The sequence below is a fragment of the Garra rufa genome, chromosome 19, assembly GCF_049309525.1.
Source record: "Garra rufa chromosome 19, GarRuf1.0, whole genome shotgun sequence".
Lineage (NCBI taxonomy): Eukaryota > Metazoa > Chordata > Actinopteri > Cypriniformes > Cyprinidae > Garra > Garra rufa.
The window spans coordinates 3,750,847-3,768,452 of NC_133379.1; the positions used below are offsets into that span (position 1 = coordinate 3,750,847).

At 39.9% G+C, this 17,606-nt stretch overlaps 1 protein-coding gene across 1 annotated transcript in view; it reads left to right on the forward strand.

Moving 5' to 3' along the window:
* Window positions 1-17,606, forward strand: part of LOC141292303 (rho GTPase-activating protein 7) — a 39,786-nt gene that overhangs the window by 19,019 nt on the left and 3,161 nt on the right. The window contains exons 2-12 of the mRNA XM_073824309.1: window positions 1,009-1,080; window positions 1,367-1,448; window positions 1,592-1,655; window positions 1,778-3,036; window positions 3,223-3,393; window positions 6,101-6,260; window positions 6,738-6,936; window positions 7,095-7,308; window positions 12,476-12,590; window positions 15,937-16,164; window positions 16,392-16,609. Coding sequence (XP_073680410.1) covers window positions 1,009-1,080; window positions 1,367-1,448; window positions 1,592-1,655; window positions 1,778-3,036; window positions 3,223-3,393; window positions 6,101-6,260; window positions 6,738-6,936; window positions 7,095-7,308; window positions 12,476-12,590; window positions 15,937-16,164; window positions 16,392-16,609 — 2,782 coding nt within the window. The remainder of the gene's footprint in view (window positions 1-1,008; window positions 1,081-1,366; window positions 1,449-1,591; window positions 1,656-1,777; window positions 3,037-3,222; window positions 3,394-6,100; window positions 6,261-6,737; window positions 6,937-7,094; window positions 7,309-12,475; window positions 12,591-15,936; window positions 16,165-16,391; window positions 16,610-17,606) is intronic.

The following is a 17,606-nucleotide window of genomic DNA, read 5'->3' on the forward strand; positions in this document are numbered from 1 at the left end:
CATAGCTTACAGCCTGTGCAGCACATAGCACCATTAGCCAAGACCCGCCCAAAACGTTTAGACACTTAGGCTTCCAGAGACCTCTGGGGTGGGTGGAGGACAATCATAAACCACATCTGTTATCAGCATCCAAACCCTAAAAGCAAAACTTCCTGAAGGGCCGTCTGAGGTACTTGGAAAAGGAAGTGCCTTTCCCTGCTTAGCTCTATTAAACAATGGAGAGCCATGCGATATGATCACACTTATATAATGTCCACACTGGAGTTCTCAAAAATGTCTGGAAGAGAGTAATTTGCAGAAGTAGAGGTTATGTCAGATACCAGTATGAGTACACATTCCTCACAAGTTGACTTCCAAACTGCCTAAGAAACTTTTGCAAAGCTCTTTTAACCAGACCAGAATTTAGAAGTCCAGATAAGCTGTAATAATGCAATCTGACAGCAAGTCACGGTGCTAACTTGCTAACAGCTACATGAGACTATCATCCCAATGCGGTCCTTTACAGACCACTCCTGCATCAGAGCAGGGAGTGGCAGCGTTAACTTGGTCCCTATGTTTACATATCTGAGACATCTGTTCTTTGTACCACAGATCCAGTTGTCTTTCTCTGACCCCTTTGCCACTTATGTGAAACAATCGTATGTAGGGTTTCATGGATCGCTAGTCAGTGCCACCATCTGATCCCAGCTGTGTTATGTTAAAAAAATAAATAAATAAAAAGGTTAAAGTAAATGAGCGGCAAAGGAATAAAAGCAGCAAGGGAGACTGAAATTATGTGTGCCTGCTGCCTGCATTCTTTTGGACCATCATGTTAAAGGCAAAGACATTCAATTAGCAGCAAATTAGCCAGCCTATGCTTTTAATCTACAAGAAATTAAGTAAATTAAAGAATGGTTGATAAACTTGGAGTGGAAAAAAAATTGCTTTGTAAGCTCAGTTTTAAAAAAATATGAAAAAAATAATAAACTTAAATGATAATGGTGTTGAATGCACTGTTTCTCTTTCCAGAGATTGAAGCAAAAGAGGCTTGTGATTGGCTTCGTGCAGCTGGTTTTCCTCAGTACGCACAGTTATTCACCGGTAAATAGTTATTTTATTTCTAATTGCAAACTTTAACCATGTGTCCTAATTAGACATGGGAAGAGTATCTAAAAACTGTATTGAAGATATGAGCAAAGCTCCAACAGCCTATTTTTTTTATATTGACACTAAATAGAGATTCATTGGGGGCTTTGTGAATGGGACTTTGCTCATGCCCTAGAAAAGAGACAATGCAATAAACCAGCATAACTACGCAAAAGTACAGTTTTGTTATTAGAACTATAATCGTTTTACTGCAGTTAAGTTTACTTTGTTTGCCTTCCAGATTGCTGTTTTCCCATTGACATAGACTGGGTGAAGAGTGATCATGAATTTCTGGATCAAGATGCCTTAGATTCTCTTTGCAGGTAGTGCTTTTAACCCCTCGGCTGAATGAGTGTCCGTTATGTTGACGTAGACTGAATGCTTCTTGTTAATCTCAGTGAGAGGAATTTGAGAGGGACATCATGTTGTCTTCCCGTTTGACATCAATGTTTTATTTTGCTTTCAGGAGATTAAGTACCTTAAACAAGTGTGTGGAGATAAAGTTGGAGTTGAGCCGATCCAAAAGAAGGGTGAGTGAGAGAAAACTGTGGAGAAGATCCATGTAAACACTGTGTATAAACAAAAAAGCCTGGGGAATCATTTCCTTCTCCCTATCCTTTGCTGTGTATAACAAATAATTTTGTACATGTAGGGAGATGAAGAGGAGGATGGAGATTTCTATGCCATTAGCCCAAAATGGTCATTCGACAGGACGAATAAACGCTGGATCCATGTGGATGACAATGAGCTACTGGACTCACTGAACAGCCCCATTTCAAGACTGATGAGATCTGGGAGCTGTGAGACCTCTTTTACTGATAGCGGGGAGTGCCATGAGCTTTGTTCTACTTATAGCTCTAGTAATGGTGACAGCGATGGGGGAAGCACTTCTAACAAAATGGCTGAGGAACCTGAAACAAGTCGTAGCTCCTCCAGATGCTCATCGAACTATAAAATCCAATCTCTCGACACTTCATCCAGCAGACCTCCATCTCCCAGTGAAGATCACATTTTGAGCAGTGAAGAGTGCCTTCCTGAAAAGCCTCCAGTGGAAAAAGGCAAAAGTCTTCTCCGGAAGATGGAGAAACTTAGATTAAGAGGAAGCACGCTACAGCAACACACCCAAAGTAGGAAAACCAAACTTGTCATAAGTGGGCCAATTATCCCAATTATCCAGGAAGGTCTTAGTGAGGAAAAGCTGAAGTATCTTCAATGTCTAGACTTGAAGCTCCAGGACGAGACTGGAAATCCTGCATCCTGCTCATCGCCTTCTCAATCAAGTAGCAGCCGCTCAGAAAGCAGCAGTGTGGTCAGCACACCAAGCCCTGTGACCAAGGTGCGCAGCAACTCCAAACGCTATGGGCTGCCCAAACAAGAACACGGTCAGAAGCAAATCTTTGAGCAGCATTTCAACAACCAACACAACCTTGATGTCAACCCCGTCTTTGAAATTCCCCACGGACATAAGCCAGGGACGTTCCCAACTGTGCTCTCCCACAATAGCACCTTCACACCTATCAACGACACTTCAGTTAATTGGAGGACTGGAAGTTTCCATGGTTACCAAGGTAGACAATGTAAAAACAGTAGCTCCAAGGACCAGGCACATGCTTGCAGCCCACTGGCTACTTGTGATCACCGTGTAAGCATTTATGACAATGTTCCAGATCATATGCATATTTTAGATGATGACGTTTTCTCAGCTTTGGACAGTGTAATGGAACGCATTTGTTGCCTGCAACAGTTGGTAACCTCTTGGACAGACAACTTGTCAGAGGATGGGGATTCAGATTTTTCCCATTCGGGTTCTCCCTCACCCTCCTCTCTGACTGACATTCACCTTGAGATCAAAGAGCCAGAGGAGACAAATGCATTTGCACACACTTCTCAGCCTATAGATCATACTGATCGGTAAGAGATATAAACTACCAATTAATTAAGGCAGCTGGGATGAAAAAGTGTCTGATCTAATTAATGATAAATTATAGGGATGTAGAATATACATTTCCTTCAAGCAAACAACAGAAAATCCTTGCAAATAACATTATTCATTCACTGACAAAGCATACAAAATTTGGTTGATTTTGTGTATTTCAGAATACAGAGGCCCCACTGGTCCAGTGCACAGATGCTTTCAGTGAGTAACCCCAGCACAGGCATAGAGGCCAAATCAGCACCACATGTCTCCATGCTGAAAAGACTGAGCCTTCTCAGGCTCACAGCTCTGATGGACAAGCACTCACCCTTCAGCAAACAAGGCTGGAACTGGTAAGGCGGGTTAGGAAGAAAAGCATGAGGGGAAGAGGGATAGATATAATTTGGTAAAAGCAGCTTGCTTAAAAACACTGAACGATGAGAGAGGAGGAAAAGGAGAGAGTGAGATTCTTGCTGTTTAGAGATTCATTCATTATTAATCCTAAATTACAACAATGAAAAATCTCTCAGCAGACAAAATATACAAGGTTTTAAGAGTACTGAGTTCAAAACAAGTGAGTGAAAACAAGAGTGAACCCTCTCACACCACAGGCTGCATGACACAGCAAAGTCTTGCTCTTTTTTCCACTTTGGAAGTGGACTCTCACACTGTGATTATATCATGTGATAGCATGTGAAGATACAGCATAACAGAGACAGGGATTAGCTCTTTGTGAGATTAGGGCCATTGATGTCCAATTTGTGAGAAAATGATTTTCCCCCAACTCTTTTTATTTTATTCATAATTAAAAGCAAAGGGTGTATTTTTTGATGGTAAAATACTTTTCTCATTTTCTAGTTTAACAGGTTCACATTCTCCCCAAAAAGGTACACACTGTGAATCTGTGATGATATCAGAGCTTGAGTAGCCCAACACAGCCACAATAGCAACTAATAGAAAGAATTTGGGCACGACTAATGGAGAAGTGTTCAGAAAACCTGCTTGAAACCCTGTTTGATTTTCTGTTCGGTGATGCTAGTGGGACACAAGGCTTGACTTACTGTAGATTGTCTTGAATAATTATGTGTACAAGAACATAATCAACAACTTCATAAGTGCAGTACAGTTTGGTGACACTTCCTGCAAGACTGACATGAAGCAATGTCAGTATGTTCTCTGTGATCAGATCATTAATAGGGAAAATTTGCTAGGTTGAAAGTACTTGCCCTAAATATTTTAACCCAAATCTGATAAATAAGCTCCCAATAGTGCAATTAATAACATGTTTGATATTATTTATTTGTGTAGTTAACTGGACAAATTGGAAGAAGAAAAAAAAATGCTTGAGGCGAGGATAATTGATTTTTTGAGAAAGGAGTTAATAGGGCTATTTGTTTTAACAACCATTGAGCTTAACTACAAAAGTTACAAAGCTCTTAAGTCTACTCCCGTATTCACATTGATCGCTTGCTCTAGTATTCAGCATCCTTACTGTGAGTCAGTTCACTTGGATTTCAGATAAGTTTAAAACATTTAAAACTTCTCCCTCTCCTTTCTTTTACAAAAAATAGTATATGAGACTGGTTATTGCAGATATGTACACAATGCAGGGCGCTTGAATAGAAGAATAAGAATAAGTTGGATATTGATATTGTGGGGGGAGGAGCATACGACAGACACAGTGGGTGTGGCGTCAGGCCTCGGAGAGGCTTTTATTAAACAGAAAAATGAAAGAAAAGTGTCCAAAAGGGAAATAAAGTGTCCAAAATAAAAGGGGGATCTGGTGTCCTCGAGTGCTGGGGTTTCATGAAGGATGGGGAGTGTCCGATGGGGAAGGGTCCAGGTAAGGGGCGGAGTCCGGCGGCCGCACGCGCTCCCCGCGCTGGACCGGGGTGCTAGGGGCGGCAGCATCTCTGGCGGCTTCGTCCCTCTCGAGCTGTCCGGAGCTTCCAGCGGGGAATACGGCCCGGCATCCTGGCCCGTCGGCCGTCTCTGGTGCGGTCTTCAACCGGACGGCGGGTCCGGCGGCTCGTCCTCTTGGCGGCGCGGGATTCCCTCTTCACCCCTTCCTGGACCCGCGAGGACACCAGCGTGCATGCACGGGGGAGAGACCGGTCTCCTGAGGAGAGGCGCGCTCGGGATTTAAACAGCGGCGGTGATGAGGCTTCATTTCCTTCACGTATCCTCATCACACGCCGCCAGCCCGAGCCGATTACTCGCCCCTCCTCTCCCCTACACACCCACTCCCGTCGGGAGCCTGGAGAAGGGCGGCGAATAAGGGACGGGGTGGTGATGAAAATTAGGGGGGAGGCAGCCGACTCGTCACAATATTATCTTTTAATTGAACAAACCGGCTAGATGTTGATGAGAGTTAGGCTGGAAAAGAGAAATGAAGAGGTAATTGAGGCTAAAGTTATCAAGAGAAACTAAATTGTATGAAATTTTGAATAGTTTTTGTCAAATTAGTTAGCTCTGGCAAAACAGAATTTAATTAGCTTTGAAGCTTTATATTCAGGTTCTTGAACCTGATTTATTTAGAAATAATGAGATGCAGGCCCTAAATTGCTGTCAGGTTATTTTTTTTTTACTACACAGCCTATAGTCATGGCAGCAAGTTCACCATCTAATGAAAATAGGTCTTTCAGAATGGAAATCAATATGGGCTTTGCTGAATGAATAGGATAGTTCAAAATTCATCACAAGGCTTTCACCAGCAGGCCAACATGTACCCAAAGAATAAAATCGCTACATCCATTTTTAAATGCTTCATTTCTTTACTACTGGATTCCTCAAACTCAGAGAGGTAAAACAAATATATATATATATATAAGAATCTTATTACAAAAATCAGATGAAATGCCAGTTAAACACATGTGAACATTTATCACTAATGTGCATGAGGGCTTCACAATGTTGCTAATATGGTTAATGTGATCTGCTTAATATATGCTGCTACTTTTACGTTCAATTTAGCGCAATACTACATTATCTCAAACAAATATAGATAAGTAATGCAAATGACTATCTAAAATACATCAATGTACACTTCTGCCATTCTAGGACTGTGCCGAAAGTCTACCAAAAGGTTAAACCTTCAGAACATAAAAGCAGAAAGGTGTTTGGGGTGTCTTTGCTCCGAAATGTCCAGCAATCGGGGAAACCTTTGCCACCAAGTATTTTGAAAGCAATGGAGTTCTTAAGGACGGAGTGTTTGGATCAGGTATGCAATCCAATTACCAACAACAACAACAAAAAAAAAATGAATGTGCAAAGTTATATGAAAATTATGCTAATATAAAACTATTTTCCCCCTTATTATAAATACCAGATTTCACAGGAAAACGTGTCTACATCAGTTCTCATTCTATCCTCATCAACAAAAATTGTCATTAATAAAAAATTATTTTATGTAGTGATAAAATTATGTAACGTAAGCAAAAAATAGTCAAACCAAGTTTTCAGGTGAAATGTCTACCAAAGGTGCTCTTGCACTATATTGATTTGAAACAGAGTAATTTTTTTTTTCTTATGAGACTAGACAGGCTAAACCCATATCAATATTTATCCATGAATACTATAATGTTATGATATTATAATTTCTGCTGATAATGTCTTTCTGATGCAGAGTAAACTGCAGCATTTCACTCTGTAACAGTTTATCCCCTTTGCCAACACAAATCTTGTTCGAACCTGACAGGTTGGGCTTTTCCGAAAGTCTGGGGTCAAATCCCGTATTCAAAATTTAAGAGACATGGTGGAGGCTGACCCCGATGGCATGTCCTTTGAAAATCAGTCGGCTTTTGATGTGGCCGACATGGTGAAGCAGTATTTCAGAGACCTGCCTGAACCCATCTTCTCCAGCAAACTGTGTGAAAGTTTCTTGCACATCTACCAATGTAAGCCAAACTCAAGTCAAAGCAAAGCAAAATTTGTAACTAATAATATACTGTTGTACACCAAGTGTAACAAATTGTTGAATTTGATTGTTTAGAGATGAGCTGAAGCATCTGTTCCTAAGCCATTATTCTGTATTTATTGTCTGATTTCCCTACAGACTTCCCCAAAGAGCAACAATTTGCAGGGGTTCAAGCAGCCATCTACCTTCTGCCTGATGAAAACAGGGAGGCCCTTCAGAGCCTCCTTCTCTTTCTCCAAGAGGTGGTCGCATGCGTGGAGGAGAATCAGATGACCCCAACCAACATTGCTGTGTGCTTGGCGCCCTCCCTGTTCCACCTCAACTCTTTCAAACGAGACAGAACCAGCATGAGGTTGGTCAAAGCAGTCAAAACTATAATCAGATGCATCGTAATGGTTTGCACAATACATCCAATATGCTAGCACAAACAGTTATTTGAAACCAGCTCCCGACTTCCTGCATCAATTAGACAATATTTCATACATGATACTACGGTGACCGCCAGGGGACATGATAGGTTCACTTAATTTTGTCGTGGCCACCACATATAAACTCTTTGTGGGAACGTCATATTACGTTGTGGCCACGTGATGATATTGTCGAGGTAACAACATTTTTTATTGTTTAATGCGTAAACAAATCTGCAACCCGGGATTATCAGAGATAGGTTTATTATTTATTTTTTTTTAATTAAGAAATTATTATATTAATTATTATAGAAATTAATAAAATATTAAATTATTATATTAACAATAGGCAATGCTGTCTACTCTCCAAAGAAGTTTATCATGAATAAATATTTCATAAAGTACATCAAATAAACTAGGCCTACAAGAAACATTTTTATGCAGTTATATTTGGTGTGTACCACACTCAACATGGACCAGAGGAAGCGAGGGAAAGAGTTGTCTCAGGAGATTAGAAAGAAATTATAGACAAGCATGTTAAAGGTAAAGGCTATAAGACCATCTCCAAGCAGCTAGATGTTTCTGTGACTACAGTTGCACATATTATTCAGAAATTTAAGATCCATGGGACTGTAGCCAGCCTCCCTGGATGTGGCCGCAGGAGGAAAATTGATGACAAATCAAAAGACGGATAATCCGAATGGTAACAAAAGAGCCCAGAAAGACTTCTAAAGAGATCCAAGGTGAACTTCATGCTCAAGGAACATCAGTGTCAGATCGCACCATCCGTCATTGTTTGAGCCAAAGTGGACTACATGGGAGACGACCAAGGAGGACACCATTATTGAAAACAAATCATAAAAAAGCCAGACTGGAATATGCCAAACTACATGTTGACAAGCCACAAAGCTTCTGGGAGAATGTCCTATGGACAGATGAGATGAAAATGGAACTTTTTGCCAAGGCACATCAGCTCTATGTTCACAGACAGAAAAATGAAGCATATCAAGAAAAGAACACTGTCCCTACTGTGAAACATGGAGGAGGCTCTGTTATGTTCTGGGACTGCTTTGCTGCATCTGGCACAGGGTGTCTTGAATCTGTGCAGGGTACAATGAAATCTCAAGACTATCAAGGGATTCTAGAGAGAAATGTGCTGGCCAGTGTCAGAAAGCTTGGTCTCAGTCGCAGGTCATGGGTCTTGCAACAGGACAATGACCCAAAATACACAGCTAAAAACAACCAAGAATGGCTAAGAGGAAAACATTGGACTATTCTAAAGTGGCCTTCTATGAGCCCTGACCTCAATCCCATTGAGCATCTTTGGAAAGAGCTGAAACATGCCATCTGGAAAAGGCACCCTAACCGGAAACAACTAGAGCAGTTTGCTCATGAGGAGTGGGCCAAAATACCTGCTGAGAGGCGCAGAAGTCTCATTGACAGTAACAGGAATCGTTTGATTGCAGTGATTGCCTCAAAAGGTTGTGCAACAAAATAAGGGGTACCTTATCTAAGCTAGGGGTACCATCATTTTTGTCTAGGCCTGTTTCATGAGTTTATTTTTTTAAATAATTCCATTGAAGCATGGTTGAAAAGCAATGTCTGAATTTCATTGGTTACCATTCATAGAATTTTTATTTAGTATTACTTTTGTCAGATTAAAGTTATTTCTGTGACCATTGTGAGTTTTTCTTTCATTGACTGAAGGGTATCAACAATTTTGTCCACGTGTGTACAGAGGTGGGTACAGTACCCAAAATCTGTACTCAAGTAAAAGTACAAGTACTTATGGAAATATTTACTCAAGTATGAGTAAAAGTAACAATCTTAATAGTTACTTGAGTAAGAGTAAAAAAGTATCCGATGGAAAAAGTACTCAAGTAGCTAGTTACTTCTTGATATGAAGTGAAAACCCTGAATTTCAAACTGTTTGGAAAGCTTCCGGACACATCTCCTTGAAAACATTATATTTGTATATATATATTAGGGGTGGGCATAGATTATTTTTATTTAATCTAGATTAATCTAGATTAAATCTTGGAATTAATCTAGATTAATCTAGATTAAAATGGCTAATTTGAATTCTGCTGAAGGCATTCAGAATATGCGTGCTACCCAAATAATGACTAAAAGTAAGTCTTCGAGAACGGGCCAGGTAGCGCATTACAGTAGATCAGGCGCTCATCTCCTGTTTCCAAAATGCATCACAAACTGCTTGACAATTGCATTTACAACATAATTACCTATACAAACTTGTGTAACCAAGTACTTCTGCGCAAAAGGCTGCACGACCTGCGCGTTGCCGTTAAATACACAGAGATGCGCACGGGAAAGAATAACCTATCTGCGTGCATAGTCTTCGATTAAACTGCGTTGCTTTTAGAAGCGTCAATTCAGTTTTTGCATAATGTCTTTATTTCGGGATTATCAAAGTAAATTATAACTCAAACTTGAGATTTTACAGGGGCACAGCAGATTTTCACTGGGGCGCGTGCCCCAGTAAAAAGGGTCTAAGAACGCACCTGCCCTGAAGCGGCTTCATAACTGCATCCATGTTTGCAGACTTTGCACGTCTCATTTGATGTGGTAATTTCACAGAAGTTGGAGACTCGTTCTCGCCCCCTACAGTGCAATTAGACTATGTATACATCATCCACGCTAAAATATCAAGGTGAAAGTCATCATATCTTGCGTAGTTTAGACCCAGCTCCCAACCCAACTTTGAGAATAGATTAACGGCGATATTTTTTTTATCGCCCGATAAGAGTCCCACGTTAACGCAGCACGTTAACGCCGATAACAGCCCACCACTAATATATATATATATATATATATATATATATATATATATACACACACAGGGCTCACAAAATTTCTGGTAGCCCTTCGGGCAGGTACTCTTCAGATTTTGGTAGCCCGAAAATTAATTTAACTAGCCCAAATAAAAAAAGACCTTTTTTTAAATATAGAAAATCAGATAGGAGTCTAATCAAAAATGTTTTTAATACACAAATATAAACAAATATCAAGGAAGTAATTTTATTTCATTATATTTATTGCATTTAGTGTATCTGCAGAATTTTTAAATATTAATTTAAAGCAATTCATAACCATTTTTAAGATCTGCAAAAGTAAAATAAACAGTAATGGGATTGGACAATGTAAAGTAGAATATTAAGCCATAAAATGGCATGATTTAAAATTCAGATACAGTTTCACACAAAAACAAAATATGTTACACTATGGCATTTCATCCTTTGTAACATTAAAAGGGATAAATTGAGTATATAATTTATTATATTTATTTAAAACATAAATATTACTGTACTTGTTTAGATTTTTAGAAGGCACCTTAACTTTTTACATTTACAACTCTGTGTTTGCTGCATAAAAACATGGGTCGATAATTGCAATCATTTGACCATAAACAGCTGAAAAAAATGTATTAACTCTCTGTCACGAGGGGGCGCTTTAGGAGCGCTGAAATATTACGGTTTCCATAGTAACAGCTGTATACACAGCAGTATTAATGCAGTTTTATCAGACATGAAATGAAAATTCCAACGACACGTTTCTGAGGACAGTAACGGAGGAACGCCATCAAATGTAGCGAAGTAAAAGTAAAGTTTTTTTCACTATAAATGTACTTGAGTAAGAGTAAAAGTACCTATCTTTAAATATACTCTAAAAGTACTAGTTACCCCAAAAATTTACTCAAGTAAATGTAACGAAGTAAATGTAATTCGTTACTACCCACCTCTGCGGTGTGTATAGTGTTTCATTGACGAGTGAATCATTCACGTATAGTTTAATTTGCACCGGTAAATTATTTATATTGTCACACATGGGCATAAATACAATAATTAAGTCAAAACATTATTGGCATAATTGTCAAGAGTTAATAAAATATAGTCATAACGAGTTATTAAAATAATAATGGAACATGACGTGAAATGAAGGGAAAAATGAATATAAATGAATATAAAAAAAATAATAATAGGCCTAATACAAATATTACGGACAAAAAGGATCAGTTAATGGACTTATAAAATGTTTCTTGTAGGCCTATTTTTTGATGTACTTGTGGCCACAAGAAAAATATGTTGTTCCCTCAACATAAGTCGTGGCCACGACATAAGGATGTCATTACCTCGACAAAATGATCACGTTCCCACAAGTTTATGTCGTGGCAAGGACAAAATTAAGTGAACCGATCATGTCCCCTGGCGGTCACTGTATGATACATTTCAATATGCTATATTTTACAATAAAGATTACATTAATTTCAGACAAAGAGTCAAAAGCTTTTTAACCTGATTTTAAGTGCCATGAATGTTGGGTCAGTTTTGTGCAGCTTATGTAACAGCACAATTCCACATCTGGCTTTAATTTCACAGATAAAGGATAGATATTATTTCCTTAATACAATTCAGTTAATAAACCACTGGATAAGTGACAGAGAAGGTGCAGCGATGAGAACAGCTGAATAACAGATATGGCAGGAAAGTGAGATTAATATTTCCAAATGAGGTCCCTTCTAACTTTATTCTTGAGAAGATAAAGACAAATGAATGTTTGGCATGCACTCCACAATAGTCACAGCATGTTATTTAATACTTGAGGCTCTGAATTATAAGGATGCTATATAGTTTGCTTTTTGCAGTGACTTGAGGGTAAAGAGGAAACTGAGACAGTTACGTCAGAGGTCTGCCTGGGTAAATACATTCAAAATACTTACTTAATGGCAACTGAAGAAACTTCCCCTAACTTCCAAGCCAACAAGCTCTCTGTGCCCTTCCGTTGAGCTCTGGATGCGCTGCTATGCACTAGCACTGCAGATAACTTTTCAATGCTTAGTATCAGCATTATGCTATAAGAAGAACACTAGAATACAAGCAAAACGGATGAATGTTGTGAAATGAAATGCAGGCAGCAATCCCATTCCATACGTTTTAATTTTCCTTGACAAAGAACACAAGAGAACTCCAGTGTCTAATGTCAATACCCCTTCTCTCTCTGTAAAGGGCGTAGTATTAATAATTTGGATGGCTGCAATCCTGTGTAAAAAAAAAAAAAATCTCTAATTTTCTCATGTTCTGCATTTGGACACAGGTCTAGACAACGAAAATACAGCTTGGGGAGGCCAGACCAGAGGGATCTGAGCGAGAACCTGGCTGCAACACAGGGACTGTCACATATGGTTACCGAATGTTCTAGCCTTTTCCAGGTACAAAGTGCCATGTACATTGATTTTATACTAATGACCATTACCACCCCATCTGAGTTTTTTCTTTTTCATGCCAGGTAAAGCCAAAAAAAAAACAAGTTCCACACAAACTAAAATGTGCCACGTGGCTGGAAGATTTAATATGCAAGCACGTGTACAATATATAATACTGTGTAGCTTTCGTGCAACGGAACTCACCGGTCTCGTTTATTTAATGCTCCGTCTCAACAACACACCAGAAAGCACATTCAACAACTCTCTTTCTCAAAGGGGAACATACCTCATAATGCATGTATGTATGTGAATGTCGGTGCTGTGTGAATTGTGTCTCTTATTCAGTTATGTGTGAGGTGCTTGTATCTACACCGGTCCCCCCAGAATTCACCAACACCGGCAACATTAGTTGCATATTCTTGGAGCACGAACTTGTCACCCTGAACGTGTGCAGTGTTGTGAATGTTGAACTTCCTTGGCAGACGAACTCTCCGCCCTGGAGTCCTCCTCCTTGTTGGTAGCTGGGCACCCTCTCCTAGAGGCTGCCGCTGAAACCATTGGCTGATTTGGGTCCCCATGAGCCAGTTTAAGTCGGTCAACAGTAACTCGTTCAGGAGGACCCCCAATGTTGACCAGGAACGATTTGACTCCAGCCTCCAGGACATGAAACGGTCCATCGTATGGGGGACGCAATGCATTCCTGTGAGCGTAATGCTGAATGAAAACGAACTCAGCTGTAGAGAGGTCCATGGGGACCCAAGCTGCCATCATGCCGTGCTGAGAGGTAGGGACTGGTTTGAAAGCATTGACTCTCTCTAAAAGGGCAGGCTGGTCAGAGGGTAGAGCCCATGGCCTTGTACTGTCTAGAATGAAATCCCCTGGCACACACAATGTATGACCATACACCAACTCCGCTGAGGAAGTTTGCAGATTCGCTTTAGGAGCTGTCCGCAGGCCCAGCGGGACCCAAGGAAACCGCTCCACCCATCTGTTGTCTGTCAGACTGGGCCTAAGTGCAGTCTTGAGGGAGCGATGAAAACGTTCGCAAAGGCCATTAGCCTGAGGGTGGAAAGCTGTGGTACGGTGAAGCTGCACTCCAAGGACTCGAGCAATCTCTGCCCAAAACTGAGGGCAGCGGTCAGAAGTTATATCTGATGGAGAACAGAAATGTGCCAACCAGGTGTCAATAAAGGCCCGTGCGACCTCTGCCGTAGTCGGCGAGCTCAATGGCACTGCCTCCGGCTACCTATTAGTTCAATCCATCATACTGTAGTCAAAAAGTGGTTAAATCCATGGGAGGGTGGCAGAGGACCCACCAGGGCAATGTTAACATGGTCAAAACGTCATTCAGACACCCCAAAAAGCTCCAGTGGTGCCACAGCATTACTTTTTCTTTCAATGTGTCTAACCTCTGTCATGAACTCAGATATGAAGGCCAAGTGACATTGTTGTTGTGCTGACCAGGGCTCAGAAACTTTAGACATGGCCAGAACCAAAGGTTTGTGATCCAAGAATGCTGTGAAAAATCATCCCTCTAAAAAGAAGCGGAAGTGCCTCACTGCTAGGTACACTGCAAGCAACTCCCTGTCAGATGCACTGTACTTCTGCTTATTAGGGGGAGCTGTCAACTTAAAAATGCAAGGGGTTGCCAAACACCATTTACAAACTGTTCATGTACAGCACCTACAGCACAGTCTGAGGCATCAGTAGTGATAGAAATAGGGGCGTCTGGAATCGGATGAGACAGCATGGTTGCTTGTGCTAAGGCAAGTTTAGCCTCTTCAAATGATTTAGTCATCTCCTCTGACCAAGTGCTCTGTTTGTTCCCTTTAAGGGCCTTGTACAAAGGATGCATGAGTGCAGCTGCCCATAGAATGAAATGGTGGAAATTTTTACCATTCTCAAAAACTCTTGCAGTGCTTTGGTTGTGCGGGGAGCGGGGAGCGGGAAACTCTGTAATGGCCTCAACTTTGGATTGTAGGGGAAACGCTCCTTCACTTGTAATCCGATGGCCAAGAAAGTCTATTACAGTCAAGCCAAATTGACACTTGGCAGGGTTAATTATTAAGCCATGCTGGCTGAGGGCGAAAGAACAGAGATTGCAGATGGGCTAGGTGTTCTTCCATTGAGATACTAGCAACCAAGTTGTCATCCAAGTATACGAATAAAAAATCTAGGCCTCATATGATTGAGTCCATCATTCACTGAAAAGTTTGTGCTGCATTTTTGAGGCCAAATGGCATCCGCAAAAATTCAAATAGGCCAATTGGTGTTATCAACGCAGTCTTAGGGATGTCCTCGTGGTAGACTGGCACCTGATGGTATCCCCGAATTAGGTCCACTTTTGAAAAAAATCGTTTTTCCAGCAAGACAATCGGAAAAATCCTGAATGTGTGGAACTGGGTATCGCCGCAGGACTCGCTAAACATGCATGGAAGCCGACACTTTTTGGCCTTCACCCCAAAACGAGCGTGAAAGAAACAGTCCTTGCTCATTCAATAGCCGCACAACTGGAGCTTGTCATTCATTTGTGTGTCGTGTTGCAGCTTTAATTACACAGGGTACACAGATGTAGCCACAGACTCAGTTGTCACACATTTATGCGATGCTGCTTGCTATTCATCTGCCAACTGTGCCAGTTCTCTGTAATCAGTCACTTTAGTATTTGCAAGAGCTGTACGAATGCGTTCTGGTAACTGTTGTAAAAACAACTCCTTAAACAGAAAGCATGACTTATGCTCACCAAGTAGTGCTAGCATGTTATTCCTTAAATTTGGACGGACAAGAATCTCCAAGGCCGGGCAGGGAAAGTAAACGGTGTGCTTGTTCAGTCTCTGATAAACTGCATGTCTTTAACAAATACGCCTTCAGCGTAGAATATTTGTCCCGAGCGGGCTGTGTAGCTGCCGAGGGCTGTGACAACATAATAATATTTTGTGTCGTCCACGGTAATGTCTCGTAATGTGAACTGAGTCTCTGCTTGAGCGAAACACATGACCGCTTGTTGCTCCCAAAACTCCAGCAGCTTCAGAGATACAGCGTTCGTCGACATCCCAAATAAACGATTTGTTCTTCGTCTGGGTCACCAATGTAGCTTTCATGCTAGCAAAGATACACGGAGGCAGGATGCAAGTGAACTCAGCGGTCTCGTTTATTTAATGCTCTGTCTCAACAACACACCAGATAGCGCGTTTACCAACAACTCTCTTTCTTAAAGGGGAACATACCGCATAACTATGTATGTATGTGAATGTCAGTGCTGTGTGAATTGTGTCTCTTATTCAGTTATGTGTGAGGTGCTTGTATCTACTCCTACAACTGTATATAACATTTGTACCTTTTATCAATACAGATACCAAAATACTTTGACCAGGGAGACCAGGAAGCAGGCAGCTTTACTGAAGATTTACTCCAAAATGACGCAGGTCTAAATTCTTTGTCTCACGTTGGAGAAAATGAACTTCCAGATCGTGTCAGGCTGTTTCTACTAACACAAAAACTCCAGAGGGAGGCCAGAGACAAGTCTAAAGGATGGATATCACGCTCAATCTGCGATCATGTGGATGTGGCAGTTAAAAAGGTTTGTACGCATTCTTCCAACTTATATCAATATCAAGAATCAGACAAACAGCACTCACAAGCTGATAAAATCCCCGCTCCAGAGAAAAGTGTTCAAATACGTTACACACAAAAAGTATAACTTTGTGCCAAATCCATAATCACATGGTATTTGCACTTACAATTTGTCATCATAAAAATTGTACAAACAAAGGTAAGAAGGTAATGACTCTAAAATGATTGTTGCAGGTGGAGGACAGTTATCCTTTGCGGCTATGGAGAGGAACGACAGAAGTTGATGCTCCACAGCAGGAAGTCTTTCACCGTGTTTTAAGAGAACAGAGTCAGTGGCAAAGAGACCTCTTGCACACTGAGGTGGTGGAGACTCTGGACAAGGATGCAGAGGTGTATTGTTATATACTTCAGGCTGCAGGGGCCAGACCACCACTGCAGCATGTTCTGTTAAGGTAAAGAGCTACTGGGGAATCTCAATTTAGTCTCAATGGCCCCCTCACACTAGTCATTACAAAGCATTTATGTTGATAGGATCACAATTGCACTTAACCACATTAAAAGCAAGCATGCAATCATACTTGTGTGATCAGATATATACATTTTAACATGAATGTGGTTTGAAACTTGAAATAAAAATCTGATTTTAATTTTATTTCCAACTACATAATTATAAATATAAACATTGTATTGTATCAAACATTGTATTGTATATATATATATATATATATATATATATATATATATATATATATATATATATATATATATATATATATACATTTAAATAAAAAAAAAAACATAGAATTAGAATTGCATTCTAATATATTATTTTATATTTTTAAGGTTATTATTAACTAAATCTAACACTAAAAACTAAAAAAAAAATTCTTTGTTTGAAATAACGCTGAAATAAAACAGCAGTAAGATGAAGCTCTAAATCACTAAAATGACTAACTATACAAACCAATACTGAACTACAGTAAAACTAAAACTGAAATAAAAATACATTTAATCAAAACAGTAATATTAAAATTAAACTGATAAAAATGACAAAAGCACATGTATTTACAAATAACCAAACAATAAAATAAAAATAAATTCATACACTGCAAATAATGCTTTTTTTACCTAGATTTTTGTCGTTTCCAGCCAAAATATCTAAAAATTATTAAATCAGGAAGGATTTTCTAGACGAGTAAAAATTATTTTCTTGTTTTCAGAAAAAAACAAGTCAAAATTAAGTGAGTTTGTGCTTAGAACAAGCAAAATAATCTGTCAATGGGTTAAGCAAAAAATCTTATTTCAAACAAAATAATTTTTCTTACCCCATTGGCAGATTATTTTGCTTGTATCAAGCAAAAACACACTTAATTTGACTTTTTTTGTTGTTGTTGTTGTTGTTGTTCTTCTTCTTCTTCTGAAAACGAGACAATTTTTACTCGTCTAGAA